This window comes from Notolepis coatsorum (genome assembly GCF_963971535.1).
Source record: "Notolepis coatsorum genome assembly, chromosome: 1".
In the NCBI taxonomy this organism is placed as follows: Eukaryota; Metazoa; Chordata; class Actinopteri; order Aulopiformes; family Paralepididae; genus Notolepis; species Notolepis coatsorum.
The window spans coordinates 148203810-148220989 of NC_140165.1; the positions used below are offsets into that span (position 1 = coordinate 148203810).

General features: G+C 42.3%; 1 protein-coding gene across 1 annotated transcript in view; it reads right to left on the reverse strand.

Moving 5' to 3' along the window:
• Positions 1 to 11325, reverse strand: part of ulk1a (unc-51 like autophagy activating kinase 1a) — a gene marked incomplete at its 5' end in the record, with an annotated part of 34445 nt that extends 23120 nt beyond the window's left edge. Inside the window, 8 exons of the mRNA XM_084307780.1 lie at positions 311 to 412; positions 522 to 595; positions 2085 to 2258; positions 7073 to 7109; positions 7220 to 7252; positions 10751 to 10792; positions 10894 to 10986; positions 11236 to 11325. Of these exons, the coding sequence (XP_084163906.1) occupies positions 311 to 412; positions 522 to 595; positions 2085 to 2258; positions 7073 to 7109; positions 7220 to 7252; positions 10751 to 10792; positions 10894 to 10986; positions 11236 to 11325 (645 nt within the window). The remainder of the gene's footprint in view (positions 1 to 310; positions 413 to 521; positions 596 to 2084; positions 2259 to 7072; positions 7110 to 7219; positions 7253 to 10750; positions 10793 to 10893; positions 10987 to 11235) is intronic.
• Between the last annotated feature and the right edge of the window lie 5855 nt (positions 11326 to 17180).

Genomic DNA, 17180 nt, shown 5'->3' on the forward strand with positions numbered 1-17180 from the left:
GTGCGTGTGTGTGTGTGTGTGTGTGTGTGTGTAACGGAGGTACCGCAAGTCTATCCACAGTCACGATGGACTTCAAGTGTTGTGAAGTGACTGTGGACGTTAGCGGTACTGCAAGTTAAAACTCACTCCCCCTTAAAAGGCATCCAGACACATTACCAAGAAGTGAATTCACCTCTTGGTATAGTGGTCTGCGATGTCGCCCGCAGCGCGGGAGACCGGGGTTCGACTCCCACTCAGGGCATGTCAAATAAGACCGGTTACATGTGTGCATGTGTATGTGCGTTTTTGTGAGCAAGTGTGAGTCCCTCACCTGAAAAGGGGCCTTTCCAGTCAGACACTGGAACACTATGGTTCCTATGCTCCACAGATCTGCCTTGGCATCATAAGTCTGGGACGTGATTACTTCCGGGGCCTATGACCAAATAGACACATGGCATACAGCTTAGGACCACTGTCACCTTTGACCCTCTAGACTAGAGTAGAGGAGTAAAATAACAGACTTCAATACTTAAAAAACTCACCATGTACATTGGAGAGCCACACAGTGTGGCGGCCATTGTGTTTGTTTGGAGATGACGCGCAAACCCAAAATCAGCTGAGAGACGAGAGAGAGAGAAAGAAAGTGAGTGGGTGAGGTGTGTGGGCTGGGTAGAGAGCCAGCCAAAACCTCTTGCCACATCATGCCCTTCATATCATAACACTGCAACGTGACAGTATAAACAACAACTGACTGAAATCAACACACACACCCCATCCTCCTGAATGTGGAATAATGATCCCCTCCCCCCTCAAACAATCTCCCAGTCATGTTCCAACCATCCCCCATTCATCCACCTTTATCTCTCACCTGATACCCCCCCCCCCCTTTTTTTTACTCCCCCCTCCCCCCTCCTGGCCCCCTCCAATCCAATACCTAGGCCATTCTACCCAGAATCCCTTTCTCTCCACCATAAAGACCTACGTCTCACTGGATTCTGGGAGCTCTCTTGGGGACACATCAGGCCAATGTCTCCACTGAGTCATCTGCTATACAGTAACTCTTGATTTACTTGTACCTGTTTGGGTATAATAAACCTGTGTTTAACCAAGTACATTCATTGATCCGGTTATATTCCTCTACATGAACCTCACAAACAACCTCCTAAACCTCACCAATAACCTCCTAAACCTCACCAATAACCTCCTAAACCTCACCAATAACCTCCTAAACCTCACCAACAACCTCCTGAACCTCACCAACAACCTCCTAAACCTCACCAACAACCTCCTAAACCTCACCAATAACCTCATAAACTCACCAACAACCTGCACCATTTCAAATACCCAGATTTGTGTCTGTTGAATAGAGCGTTATGACGTAGTTTGGAATATATAATTTGAAGAATCACCTGCCGATCTGACTCTAACCTTTTCTTAAAAAAGAATACATAAAAATAAGAAAAAAAAGGATTAATTCATAAATTAATTAATTCATAAAATGTTATGTTCTTTTCGACTTCAGATATGAAAATACCCTCCAGGTTCAAGCTAAGTGAATGCTGGTCCTCCAAGTGCCTCCAAGAATTAACTTTAGGTGACTCTGTTGGCATTTGGCATCCCTCTAATTTGTCTTAAAAAAAGGTATTCACAGCAGGAATTAAGTACTAGATACTAGGGCTGGATATTAAGTAGAGAAAGCTAGACAATTCCATTTAGCTGCAATAAAAAATATTGGAGTGAGGTGAACAGACTGAAAACATTATCTTCTTAGATAAAACATGATATACAGAATATCTATTTTATATTGCAGATGTTGACCAAGTTTTTCCATTGGCCTACTGTTGTCCTATTCTCTGAATGTACTGTCTTGTCCTGTTGTGCCTTTTTCTATTTTTGTATTTGTGTATTTTATATTATGCTTTGATTGTACAGCACTTTGCTTGGCTCTTGAGTTTTTAAACGTGCTTTATGAATAAATGACTTGACTTTCTTGACATCATTTGTGGTTGAAAAAGGTAATAAATATTGTAATATTGTGACTCTAGTATTGTGATAATATTGTATCGTGGGGCTTCTGGTGATTCCCACCCCTACTAAATACATACCAATCTTGATGCAGATGTTGTTGAGGCTGGACCTGCGGCCTTCTGGGTGACAGAGCAAGATGTTCTGGGGTTTAAGGTCTCTGTGAAGGATACCTTTGCTCTGCAGGACCTTCATGGCCTGGGCAATCTGCTGAAGAAAGACACGGATCGTGTCCTCACTCAGTGTTCCCTTGGCTGTGGATCAGATAATGAAATGATACACAGGAATTAACTTAGGTTGACAATACATATACTGTATGAGTCATTGTACTACATAGGATATTTATATATAGAATATAAGACAAATCAGAGAGCTCCCCCTCTGCACATGCTGGTATCAACTGAAACTGAGGGTGAAGATACATGACTCTTTAAATGCCCAATCAGTGATCCAAATGTAATCAAATTGGTAGCTCTTGATACAAGGACTAACAAGCGTACTCGTAATGAAAAAATTATATGTATTCTCTTAGAATAATCTATTTGAAAAAGCTACAGTATTATTGTGCCGCATGCCGCGTTGATCTCATTTAGGGCTAGATCCACAAAGAATGGATTGCACGGTACTAATCGCACCCTTACTTACAATTCATTATAAATTGAAAATGGGGGACCCTGATGTAAACAATACGAAAGTCTTTCTCTGGTCTGCATCCCCTTAACAATTGTGTGTATTGAGCCGTACCGTATTGTACCCATTCTGCAATCTGTTAATACAATTTTCATTCAATCAATCACTGTGCAGGTGGATCTAGCCCTTAAGTTAGTCTTGCGTTGTAAACACAGCACACCCTTCCTTCACAGCGGTTTCTCCAGTTATTTTCAAATGTCTTCGGTAACTTGTAGAAGACGAAAGAAAGGTAATTGTGTTTAATAATCGTGATTTCAATATCAGTCTAAATAATAGCGATTACGATTTTTGCCATAGTCAAGCAGCCCTAACTCAGGTAAAACAGATCTACAGTATATTTTGATTTACATCGGGTTAAGAAAGTTCCCGACTTCCGGTTTGCGACGTTCTGGTGAGCAGCCACATGAAAGAGCTCCCGGTCAATGAATATCAAAAAAAGGAAGTAAAACAATTCAAAACAGGGGCACCCCAGTGGCGAACCACATAGCGCGCTCAGCCGCGGCACGGCCGACCCGGGTTCGATTCCCGAACCCGTTGTTATTTGCCAAATGTCTTCCCCCCACTCTGTCTCCCATTCCTCCTCTCTCTCTCTCTACTGGACTGCCCAGTAGAAATAAAGCGATAAAGGCAAAAAATAAATCTTAAAAAAAGAAAAAAAAAAAAAAAGTGAAGATTTGAGGACAAAAGAAAGAAGGAAGAATAAACACGAGGACAAATGAAAGAAAAGCAACCCCAGATGAAGTAAATACACAGATGGAAAAGACTCAACACGAGGCAATGATGCAACAGGTAGAACAAGCTAGCGGGACGCTGAATGTCAATGCAGAGAAGCTACAAGCTAACATACAAACTAGCTTACAAGCTAACATAGAGGCTAACCAGGCCACCACGCAGATTGGATTAGGAGCAATGCGGAGCATACAATGTAACACTGAAAAATCCAACAGAGGTGGCAATGAAGCGTCGGAGCTAGAAATAAAGAAAATTCAGAAAAAGAAAGGAACCCAGTCCCAACAGCGTGCAGGAGACGGCGAGGGACACGGCGCGGCGCAGAGGATGGAGAGTGCGCGCAGGTGGACCAGAACCGAGAGACGAGGACGAGGAGAGGAGGACGGGAGGAGGAAAAGAGGGGACCTGAACCGATTCAAAGCAGAACAACTATGAAGAACAACAAAGGGACACGAGAAAGGGGCATGAAGGGACACAGTGATCCAAGGAAAGATACGAGACAAAATCAACACGGAAGAGTACCCAATACAAACATACACACAGGGAACCTGGGGATGAGAATAGATGCAACAGAGGAAAGATAATTGAACAGTTACCCCAAGAAGTATAAAACTATAACACCAGAATTTGGAATAATTAACACTATGATTTACAATACACAGGTTATAAATTTATTTCAAAAAGGGACACGCTGATTAGGAAACATATTGGGGAATAATAATACACGATGGACTGGTATGAAGGAACTGCAGGATTACACGTGACACACAATAAAAATGAGCATGAACATAAGAAAGACGGATTCAGAGCATTGACCGGGAGCTCTGAGGCCGTCCACAGAACGAATGTTGGACTTATATAGTGCGCCACTAGGGGGAGCCCTCTCACTAGGAGAGCCACTACTCCTCACCCTTCCAACGGGGAACAGAGGGATACGACTAAGATCTTCTAACACCATGGGAGTGCCAAATGTTGTCTTTTTTCTTTGAGTTATGTTAGAATAGCAGTTGCTTTAAATGTGCACATTTGTGAATTTAAAAAATGTTGGACATGAAGAGAGGCTTGGGGAATCTCCATTGGGGATATCTCCGTCACTAGGGGGGGGCTTCTCCAATAGGAGAGCTGATTCCCCTCCAAACCGCCAACAGGGACAAAAAGTGCTAACCATATAGCTTACTTTATTTTCATTTCAGTTTTATTTTTAAGTCATGTTAACATAAATGTATATAGTGATATCGGTGACATGGGAGGTACAGAAGTGGGCAGGCTGAGTTCAGTGGGGGGGAATGTCGGGGGGAGGGGCCATCGTTCCGGCGGTTCGACCCGGGAGGGGGGGGTCTTGCGTGTTGTGGGTTCGGTATGGGTGGGGTGGGGTTTCCTGGGGCCCTCTGCTGCCGTGGCCGGGGCGGTCTGGTCGCCGGGCCGGGGGGGGGGGGGGGGGGGGGGGAGTACCTTCCCTCTCTCCTCTACTGAGCCTGGCCCAATTAAATTCAAGGGACCCGTGTCGCTGAGTGCTCGGCCCCGCGTGGTAAGGACCTGGGATGTGGGGGAGATGGCGGGAGGGTTACTCTTATGGGGGTCTTCAACGTATTCAACGGGCCCATGTTAGTGTGTTGCTATGTCATTGATGTCATTGTAGGTATTGTCTAAGTGTTGCATGTCTGTAAATGTGAATAGAAATTTAAGTTTAAAAAAATAAATAAAAAGAAAGTTCCCAAAAGCTTATTTTCCAACTAAAGCTCAAACTCTTCAAGACTGTATGTGAACATACCCACATCTATAAAGGTATTAAGGCTTTAATGACTCAACATCACGTCACTGCAATCACACTTGGCAGAATGACATCTTGTTTTTGATTCAAAGTGATTCGAGGAACAACACTAATATGCATAAGCCCTCCCTGCCCCCCAATCTCCACCTGGTCCTAGTAAAGGGTATTTCTGGCTCCTGTGTTTTGCCACTGGGGAAGAGATAACTCAGTGAGTGACAGATGGATGAGGTCATGTTGGTGCTCCATGAGCCTTGCCAGACGTGACTGAGTTTTGCGCTGCAAATGGAACGACGTGCCAGCCTCCTGGCAGGGGCACAGAACGACCCAGCACACATCTCCAAGAGCAGAAAGAGGCTGGTACAAAAGCAAGACAACAGACAACTAGATCAACCTTTAAATAGACAAGTTTCCATCATGAGTGAGTGAGTGATTGTTCTGTGAATTTATGAATAAACAAGTAGTGGGAAAATGAAGAGCATCAGTAGACAATGACATCAAGACCGTTAGTAGTTATTTTCATCAACTTTAGTATGATACACACTACACAAGGTAAAACTGTTTACAATAGTGTACTTTCTATATTGTGTGTGTGTGTGTGTGTGTGTGCTATGGAGAGTTTGTTGTGAAGTGTTAATCACAAAACATCCAGCTCCATGTGTTTCACTTGATCTGGGTTAAGTACTTGGAGAGAAGCTGCCATTTATCCAATGACCTCTGGCAGCGATTCCAACCTAATTCTAGTTCGATATAGAGTTCCGTTTACCCTCAAACCAACCATGGGTCTTTCAAAATATGTAAATGCTCGACAGAGCTTGTCTAGGCCATAAACCATACTGACTAACCAACCCAGTGTTTCCCATGAATACAGTAGATTTATTCATGGCGGCCCACTACAATATCAGATGGACCCACAACCAAGAGGTTTTCAAAGATGCTAATAGGTTTCCCAAGGTGATACAATAACACAATAACAGTGTTTTATTTGACATTTGGTCAACATTTGGTCGGGAGCCAATTTGGCTATCAATCCTGTGATCAGCACAGGAAAGAAATCCACGGCAGTGGACAGGATGGGAAAAATAAATGTAAAAAAGTGAATTTCTCTCTATATATATATTATATACTATCGTTGCTGGCGGAAGAAAACATCGTAACTCCATTTTATTTTTTATAAATCAACTCAGTAGATTATCCTCCATATGTGTGTGTGGTTTTACAAAGTTTAAACAATGGGAAAGCATTAAACCGATCATCTGTCTAAACCCTGTAACTCTATTCGCCCTCAAATCTGTGTTCGTTTTTTTCATCTCCTGAAAAGTTGGGTTTTTGGCGTTACAAGGTTTTATAGCGACACTATATTCCTATGAATATGTAATGTTTTCTCGATTCTAAATACAATTCTGGTCATTCTCTATTGTTTTCAATTCATAATTGTTGCATTGCATTGCCTAATAATGGGAACGGGATGGGACTGGAGTAAGTTTTGTAACTTCTGGACAAAATGGGAGTATATTTTTTTTTATTGAGTCATAGGAAGGCATTAATCGTGGGGGGAGTCATCGTGTGGGAGCGGGACAGAACGGGAGGCTCTAGTGTGCATCTTCATCCTCCCCACTCCCAGCCTCCACCACCTCAAATGGTAACCATGGGCAACTCTACATCCAATATCATGTGATGCTCACCCTGCTACAATGGACCTGTCTCAAAACCCTGCCCCTTTTCTTGATCCTCCAATCACAACTGTCGCTTACCTCGGACAAACTTGGTTTGTCCGAGGTAAGCGACAGTTGTGATTGGAGGATCAAGAAAAGGGGCAGGGTTTTGAGACAGGTCAATTCTTTTCCCATTCTTGTGTGATGAATGAGAGGTGAAACTTACAGTGTAGGTATTCTGCCAGATCACCCCCGTTGCAGTACTGAGAAAACAAGCAAAACAAAGACTTTCACAAAGACATGTAAGGCTTTTTTTGTATCATTTGAAAATGTTCAGACTGAAATCGACAACACTGGTGTTAAATGATCTCACCTCCATCACCAGATAGACACATCCTCCCGTTTCCTGTTGATAAAATCAGATGAAGAGCGATTTATTAGGGCCCGTTACGGACCATCCAATAGTGTTTTAGTGTTTGCTTGTAAACAAAAGCGCAAGCACATCTTTTGGGGAGACACTCCAGGGACCATGCGATGATATCGGGATGTGTTTTGCTTAACTTCACCTAGTCAACCGCTTTAATCCAGAATGTCCAGAGTCTCTCCCCAAAAGATGCGTGCACAGTTTGGTTTTGAGTTTTGCCTATAGCATAAAAAGAGTCTAAAAATAACCTTTAAAAAAAGGGTCTATAGAAAAAAAGGCTTTTTGACCAAGGGTCATGTTGGGCGGGGCCTCATCTGAAGTATTTACTCCCTAACCTGGTGGGTTTCTGGAACTTCACAAGTTTTGCCCCCCAGGGAAGTTGAGTTGTGAAGGAGAAGCGTGTGCGAGTAAATATGGCTGATAAGAGGATGGCAGGAGTAGCCATTATTATGCCATAGACTAGAGTAAATGTTTTTCCCACAAACTGATGCCCACGTTAGCTTGGTCTGTAGTCCCTTTTGTGTCTGTTAAGTTAAAACTTAACCAGTGAGAGCTGGTCACTGATGGCAGCTTGAAAATGGGTTTTCTAGGATATGGCCAAATGATCATATAACCATATTTTTCTTAGTTTTGACAGTATTTGGTGGTATTTCTTTTTCCATTACAATGTGATATGACATTTTGATGTGATATTTCTTAATGTAATTTATAATACAATTGTCATAGTGCTATTTCATTAAACATGGTACATTTACTTTTTCTTCTTAATATTGCTACAAGGAGTTTTTTTTTTATTCACTTAAAAATATACAGTATGGTATATTCTTTTTACAATAATCTGTATATCGTGGATGACGGTATAGAAGGTATTTGCATGGATCCATGAGGGTATACCTTCATATTCGGTATACCTCCCAGCCCTAACTGGAATACGCTCATTATCCTGAATGGTAATAATCAGGATAAAGACACATGTTGACTAGCAGCACTATATTGTTAATAGATGAAGATCCAAGTAAATTTTTATCATTCAACATACTTGCGATAGTAAACTCAACTGAAGTTGTTTGAAGAGTGAATGTTCTTCATAATCTAAAAGTATGAAAGTATTTAGTTAATAACTGTGAGAATCCAGGGAACTCCAATTTACAGAATTAAAATAGTAATATTTGAAAAACATCAGTTATCTGAGCACCTAAAACTCTCTTAAATGGTTTGTTGTCTCAAGGCTTCGGTATTCTCAAAGATGGATGAGCAAGGCTACCATATAAACAATCCAGTAACGCCTCGAAACCTTGCCCTATGTTACACAAGACGCCGCAACAGGTCATTAGATAGAGTGGGTCAGACCCATTTGGCTCATTTCCATGAAATAAGTCACACCGAGTTCAGCAGGGGGCAGGCGGGGAAGAGAGGTTTAGGATGTCAGTCCAAGCTTTGAGATGTCATGCTCATACCGAGCCTCTTGCATTGGCAGGTGCATCAAGGGAGAACATTTAAAGGGGAGGAAGGGGTGGAGAATGTACCACGGATATTATGTGGGTAAATATCAGTCTGAGACTACAGGGAGGTGGATCTTCTCAACGTAGGAAAAGAAGGGAGCCCACATAGAGTGAAACTGGTCTGTAGACCCTCTGAGTGTGTGTCTGATTTATTCTAGTTTAATACAATTAAGAATAGATTTAATCCAAAGGGCATGAGAAGGGGGTATGGAGGATTTCCAATGAAGTAAGATTAACCGTCTCGCTAACAAAGTAACAAAAGCCAAAACCTCTTTATTAGTCTTTGTCAGTTGTAATAAGGGCGAGGAAACACCAAATAACACAGTCAAAGGGTCTGGTTCAACCTGAGTACTACATATTTCAGAGTGTGTCAAAGATATTTTTCCAAAGATCAACTAGGGATGGACAACTCCAAAACATCTGCACATGGTTTGCTGGGGACTGATTACATCGCGGACAATTAGGTTTCACATTTTTGTAAATTCTGGATAATCTCATTGGAGTCCAGTAAGCTCGTGGATGATTTTGCATTGGCCGATCACAGATGGAAGAGGTGTGGACCTTTTTGAGTGCATTTTCCCACATGTCGTCAGATATCTCATCCCCCAATTCCTCCTCCCATGAGGACTTAATAATGTTTAAGGAGGTGGACTGTAATCTGTAATGAGCATAGCTGCCTATATATTATTGACAGGGAGCCCTTTAGAGTGGGAAGAGGAATAAGAAAAGTGTCGAGTTGTGTTTCACCAGGAAGGGGGGGGAACCGGGTATCTAAACTGCGGACATAACTCCGGATCTGTAAAAACCTAAAGAAATGACTTCTGAGATTGTACTTAACTGATAGTTGTTCGAACGTAGCAAAGGTTTTATCGATATAGAGATCTTTAAATCTTCTAATACTAAGACTAGTCCATGTTGAGAAAGCCCCATCAATCATATTATTATTTTAGAGGCATCTCTCACAACGGCATCAGGTGATGATCATAGCGTGGTTGGCGGTTACAATAGGTGCAAGTGCAACATGTGCTACCCTGGGTGAATGAACCCCAGGATGTGATCACAAAAACAAATCTATCTGTACAGTATTAATTCACTCTTTATTTTCTTGAAAAGGCCCCACTTTTGTGTAACTTGCATCGGTCTGAAACTACTTACTATATTATATCATAGAGAGCAGGTGGACAAACTCCATGGCACAAATACAAAAAAGGTGGGTAAAGTAAGTTTAGGTGGGTTTATCCTCCACTATATCCCTGTGGCTACTGTAACAACTGAGAGTATTTATTTATTATTATTATTTTTTTTGATCGCCAAAGCAAACACCCTAACATAAACGCCCTGGCACTATCCTCCAAGACTCCTCTGACCTCAGCGGGCAGGTGACTGATCTCAACATGTCCTATACGGTTAGCCGGCTGTCCCTGGCTGCTGAGGCAGAACTGAGTGTTCCTCTATTAAGCCATTGTTCAGCCTGGTAGTTAGGCTGCAGCCTGCCATCTGGTAGGGCTCCTGTGACTAAATACACGTCCGCCTGATGACGGTTTTGAGTGTGCCGTTAAGGTGAGGACTACGAAACAAAGAAAACCATACTATAAATACCCTTTATTGTACTTTTAGATGGTTGGAGATATTTAGGTCATGGCATAATCCCCCTGAATAGTGATGGAAATTATGTTTAAATTCTCAGGACGATTATATCGTCTAGCTTATTTGTCTTAGAAACAAGGGCATTATCTGTCCATAATACCATATAATCAAATGAGGCTCAATGCTGTTGCATGATATGTCAACAATTAGACTTGACAGCAGGGCTATGTGGACTGTTAGTGTGCAGTGTGTTATGCTATGGTTACAGCTGTGTGTGCGTGTGCGTGTGAGTGTGAGAGAGAGAGAGAGAGAGAGAGAGAGAGAGAGAGAGAGAGAGAGAGACAGACAGACAGACAGACAGACAGACAGACAGACAGAGAATTTACCCTACCTGGTAATCAAGTAGACCAACAATATTCTCATGTTTGAGTTCCTTGGAGAGGGATACAAATATCGTTAGTGATTGACTAGAGCAAGGAGACAATTTCAAAGCATGTCTTGTCATATGGCATCATTCAAAAGTCAGCAAGTTACCTTCAAGATTTTTATTTCTTTACCAAGCAAAGACTGTGATTTGGCCAGGTTTTTCTTGTTGATGCACTTCACAGCAACTTCAAAGTCACGTTTCTTGAAAAGGTAAAAAACTGTATCTGAGCAACCTAATGTGAATAATAACAACAATAATAATAATAATAATAATAATAATAATAATAATAATAATAATAATAATAATAATAATAACAACAATAACAATAATAATAATAATAATAATAATAATAATAATAATAATAATAATAATAATAATAATAATAATAATAATAATAATAATAATAAAACACACAACAACAAAATCATCTAAAATAACAGGTATCCTACCTGCTTATGTCTCCCTTTGAACACAACTGCAAAGGCACCATGGCCAATCAGGTCTTTTCTGTTGAACTCAAACTTCCCAATAGTCTCCATCGGTTATATATTAAAAATAATAATAGTAATAATAATAATGTCAACTGTTTGAGTGGAATCAGGATGTTGAAGTTACAAGTGAAACAGTCGCACAATGTCCATGTTCTTTAAATTCCATTTCGTCGATGAAAATAGGTCCTTTTACATGACAAGCGTTACAGTAGGTTATTTAGAAATATCAATGACAGCCCTCCTCCAAGCGTAAACAGGACAACATCGCCAGAAAGTTTAACAATGTGCGCGACCTTGTAAGCAAATTGCGATGAATCTGCGATGAATAATTCCTTTAGGATAAAAAGAGATATTCTTGCAACCAACTGGTGTCAAGCTGACTGCTTCACTCACCTACTGACCTACCTACCGAACCCCCGCTGTAGTTATTCATATCTCAAGGCGAGCATGCGCACTTGGAAAGGCAAGCAGCTATTTAAAGGGAAACATTGGACATAGGCTACCGGGGCCAGTTTCGAATTGCAGCCACCCGTAGCCGTAGGTGATTGATTGAATTGATTGAAAACTTTATTAACAGAATGGGTACAAACTGTACAAGCAAAACTGTACATTGGAATATTGACAAAACCATACTTGGTAATTTACTGTACATTGGAGGGGGTTGGGTTAGGACATTTACAGGGGCCAGTTTCGAATTGCAGTCTCCCGTAGGTGTTCTTTGAGAGTGGTTTTGAAAGTGGGTAGTGATTCACATTCCTTTACAGCTTTGGGTAGGGCGTTCCACATTGATGTGGCATAATTGCTAAACGTGTTTAGTCCCTTGTTTGAGCCGAATCTGGGTTTAACATGATTTGTGGAGCTCCCTCTGGTGTTGTGATTGTGGTATTCACTGACCTTTGGGAAGTATTTTCACATGTACATGGGTACCTTGGTCGTGTAGTGTATCTTGTAGACCAGGCCCATTGCAAGTTGCTGTACTCTGTCGTCTACTCTAAGCCATCCTAGGTTGTCAAAGTGGGCAGGGGTGAGGTGGGTTTTAGGAGTAAGGTCAAGCAGTAGTCTGACCAGTTTGTTTTGAGATGTTTGTAATTTTATTTTTAGCGCCTTTGAGGTGCTTTGGTACCATGAGGGACAAGCATAGTCGTAGTACCCTTGAATGAGTGCTCCTGCCAGAGTCTTCAGGGTATTCATTCATTCATTCATTCATTCATTCATTCATTCATTCATTCATTCATTCATTCATTCATTCATTCTTGTTTACCAGAGAGGAGATCCGGTACAAGAATCGAGTTCGTTGGTTGACTTTTTTTTATTACATTGGATGCCATTTTGTCACAGGAAAGGTAGGTAATTTCATCTTTCCTTGTGACAATATTGTCACCCACTGTAACGGTACAACTCTTTTAGCTGAGTAACAATCTTCGTCAAACAGTGTTACAATTTGGGTGCTACAGACTTGAGTGCATAGTACAGTAAAGACATATTAGCATAGTAGGTAGTAATATAGGCAAGGAAGATTATTTAGTAGCAAAGTGCATGATAGTAAAAGTCAAGACAGAACTTTATTGATTAAAAAAGAAGTGTGTTTTTAGTTGACGGTGTCGTCGGGTTTCGGCTGTCCTAACTGTGGTGGGAATCTTTTTCCCACCAAGAGCAAGGTCCGAGATGATCCCCCCCGGAGCTCGGATATGAGTGGGTCTGAGGCCAGAAGATGTAGAGTGGAGGGGTCTTGAGGGTGTGTTGGAGACCATTGACCGGAGGTAGGAGGGAGCCGTTCCCTTCACTGCACGATATGCAGGTCAAGGACCTGGAAGTTCATGCAGTCCAGGTTATTTTATTTTTTTTATATAAAATTTGTTTCATTTCTTTTACATGAAATATAAAAACATAACAACACACAATACAATACTAATAATAATAAACAGGACTTCACAGGACAATAATAGTAATAACAATAACAATAAAGACAATAGAAATTACAGTAGAAATATATATTTTTTTATAAATACAGAACATACAAACAAAATCTAATTATATTATCACAGACACCACAAAATACATTTCCTCATTTCCTCAAACATGTGCATATAATGAGAAAGCCCCCTAAGTGCCAGTGGTCCCCAGAGCGCACAAAGTGCACCGAGAGTCGGTCACCAGTCCAGGCTATTTGTGAAGGAAACCAGATAAACTATAAAACTGGATTTAACTCTCACTTAAGACCTACTTTTATTTAGCTAATTATCTGTATTATTTAGTTATAGTAAGATTTGATTGTTTGTTTGTTTGTTTGTTTGTTTGTTTAGGCTTATTTTAACTTTTGCCTGTAGCAGGCCTATGCACTGACGTTTTTAAATGTGAAACACTCTTAATAAATACAGTTACTTGTTTGCTGTATTTATCAACAATTTAGCTAAAGAAATAAAACATCTAACTGTGTCTAAATTATGATGGTAGTAATAAATTGGACATATTACTTTATGCAGATTATATAATTCTGGTAGTTGAAAATGAAAACGATCTTCAGAAAAAGTTAATATACGGAAAGCTGGTGTAGAAAGTGGAGAGAGTTCTGTTTCATGCTAGCTTCCGCTCAGCGTCATATTGCATATATCTCGCTTCAGCGTATATACACTGAATAATTTCAAAATGTACCTTTACATACCAACATCCGTCTGACCACACCCCCATCTGCTGCCTACATAAGCAGGGGTGGGGCCACACACTCATCTCCTTCTAAAATTTCAACCACAAGATAGTGCCTGTATACCAATCACTTGGCGAGGAAAAGAAAGTATTAGCTGGAGAAAGGAAAACAGAAGAACAAGCAGATACGTTGACATTATATCTTTATTTTCTCTCTCACTATTTTTGAGAAAATACGGCGATATTGTCTTCGTCACTGGAGTGTCTGGAAGATGATGATCATTCTGACCTCCACCGGCTTTTTCATATTAGGGGCTCGCGCCACTGATATACTCCCCAACTGCAATCCTCCTTGCTGCGGCTGGATGGGTATTGACCCTCCAGTCATACAGCTGGACTGTGGGAGGCACCGGCTGTTGTGAGAAACTGGGTGTTTTCGTGTTGGGTGAGTACTGTTTTGCTTGCGAGCGCTAGTTGTCTGTTAACACTTAGGGGTTAGCTGACAATTTTACGGAAGCCGACCCCGGACTGGGGTCCTCTGCTCGGTTTCTTAAGCGTGGACGGAGGATCTTGGTCTGACGCCCATGATGGTCAACCTAGTGGGCCGCGACCGAGACCTGGTTTGAACCCGGGATTCTCTGGACGAGCGGATGCTTCTCTGTCCCGTGCAGGCCCCATCTTTCACATGAATGTGGAAGTACACCCTAACGAGGAAATGTGGGCATGGATCTTCGTTATCGGTAGTTCCATGCTCAAGTCGGCTGCAGCCCGGATGGGAATTGTGCTGGCTCCGCTGTATGTCTGGTAAATCACTGTTGAAAACTGTGTTTGACATTTCTTTTTCTCTTCCCTCTTAGGATGGGGAGGGACTCAGGCGGCGGCCTGTCTGAAGTGTGGCTTATTATGTCGTTGTGTACAGTTCAGGTGATAGCTGCTTAGCTGGCGTGCTAGTTTGTGGCCTACTGTGTTAGCCAGTCAGCTGTTAGCTGCAGCGCTAGCTCGTTGTGTTTACTAGGCTAGTAAACGTTAGCTTGTTGCTATCAGTCGGACGGCTGTTAGCTTAATGCTACACTGTTGAAGCGTTACTGTGACTATAACATGCCTTAAACACTCTGACTACGACGTCATCTTTGACAGAGGATGTTAGTCGACCCTACACCCGGGTGCCAGTGCCAGCGAGGACTTCGTCAACATGGAGAACGGCGGCTGGGTGGTGTCCCGTTAACCAGTGTTGCGGTTCTCTTGGCCTGCGCTCAGGGTGAAGGTAGGAGTCCTGACCGGACTTTAAACACTTCTTCTTTTCTTCCCTTCTAAATGTTTTGTAATAACGATGTTTCCAAAACATGTGTTGCTGCAATACATTGAGGATACAACGCATGTTGTGTGTGAATTGTCTTGTCACTGGTATAGCTTCTATCTCCATAGTGAATCGGCGTTGTTTTTTACATGTGTAAAAATGAACTGGTTGGTTGTGATGAGAACATGTGTGTTCATGTAACGTTGTACGTGGGTGAACTCACAACTAAGAGGGTTAGTAATAACCTGTGAAGCTATGCTTAGTGACATGTGATTGAGGAATGAATCTTTTTCTCAGCCTGTAATGACAATGAACAGCATGTTCACATATTAACAGGGGTGCCTGTTCACCTTGGTCGTATCAAGGGTAAGATAGGAGGGGTGACCCCCCGGTTTCCCTGGGGCTTCCCCCCCCTCCTCTCAGACATGTTGTTTACAATATATTGTGTCACTGTGTTTGTGGGGATACGATGTAACCCTCAGCTTAAGTTGCTGGGGTTGTGCTTCACTTGAGAAACAATTTTTTCCTAAAGAAAAGGTTGTTTGGTCACTTATCATGTGTGCTTAGCAAGGTCTGTGGCCATTACATAATCGAGGACTTGTGTCTTCTCTCGTTATGAAAAACGGCGTTCCTCTGTAGTAAGAGTGTACTTTTGCCATTTTTTGTTGTGATGAAGGGTTGTGTGTGTCGTTGTGATCTACAACTGGGTTAGGTTTGGTCCACAGAAGCACATGTGTAAGTCTGGACCGGGGCTCTTAAAGGGGCCCTCTCTGTTCTGTGTTTTTTCCTTGGTAAAACTCAGATAGCAGGTTAGCACAAGAGCTATGTGAAGCTGTTAATGCTTCATGTAGCAGGCTATGACTGGGTCATGGCTCTACTTTGTCATTACATCGTATCAGGGGTGAGGGGTCGTAAAGGGGTGAACTGGTAAACCTTTCCTTCCCTTTTCTGATTGGTCAGGGGTTAAAACCACCTGTCTTTCAGGGTTCCTGTCACGTTGCTGTTCGGCACGTTACAGGGTAAGGGGGGGGGGGGGGGGGGAGGGAGTTTGCTGGTACCACGCCCTGAAAGATTGGGCGTGTGCACCGCGGAAATTCCCCCGCCATAGAGTACGTCACTATTGGTAAGACTTCCGTGGGTTGTTCAGGTCCATGTTATGGATCTGTTTCAGGGAGTTGTCAGAGCTCCTCCTCACGAAGCTCCTCCTCAGGGAGAAGTGCCTTCTGTGAGTTCGGACTCTCCTTCCCAGTGAGGGAGCCTCCTCAGAGTTTCAGAGCCTCCTCCTCAGATTGTCAAGGTGAGTAGAACTTCAAAGAGGAGTTCTGCTCTATTGTGGGTGTATTCGATTCAATTAGATTATTGAGTGTGTATTGGTTCAGTGCCTCCTCCTCAGAGAGCCCTAACCAGGGGTGCAGACAGTCGTGCACACACGCGGTTACACGCCGTGTTACTAGATCACTGAGGCAGAAGAGGCACGGATGTGTACTCGCGTGTACGCGCACACAAAAATGCGCTCTATCCATTTGTTGTGCGCTAAGTACCCGGCCACCCATAACAAAAGCGCGTCTTCAACCACGCCCCCGCCCGCAAATACAAACAGATATAAACAGATCATTTGACAACAGTATCATGTTCCTACCTGCAACGCAACCTGTTACCTGAACCAACGATGCCACCGCCGCTCCCCCAGAGAAGAAAGTTGCAGCTTCAGAAGAATCAGCTTATCCAAAGCAAACTTAGTTTCGCTATACCGGTGCACAACCTCCAACGCCCACGCCCCCCACAACAGAGACAGCTGTCCTGCCACTCCACAACAAGGCAAGTAACCGCATTTAAAACAGATTTTCTTTTTTTCTAGTCTATAGGCCCTAATGTATTTGTCCAGATTGACGAAGGTAGGCTATTTGCCTGTTTGTTTATCTTGAAATAAATAATCGTGGCACTGGAAATAATCATGTTAAGG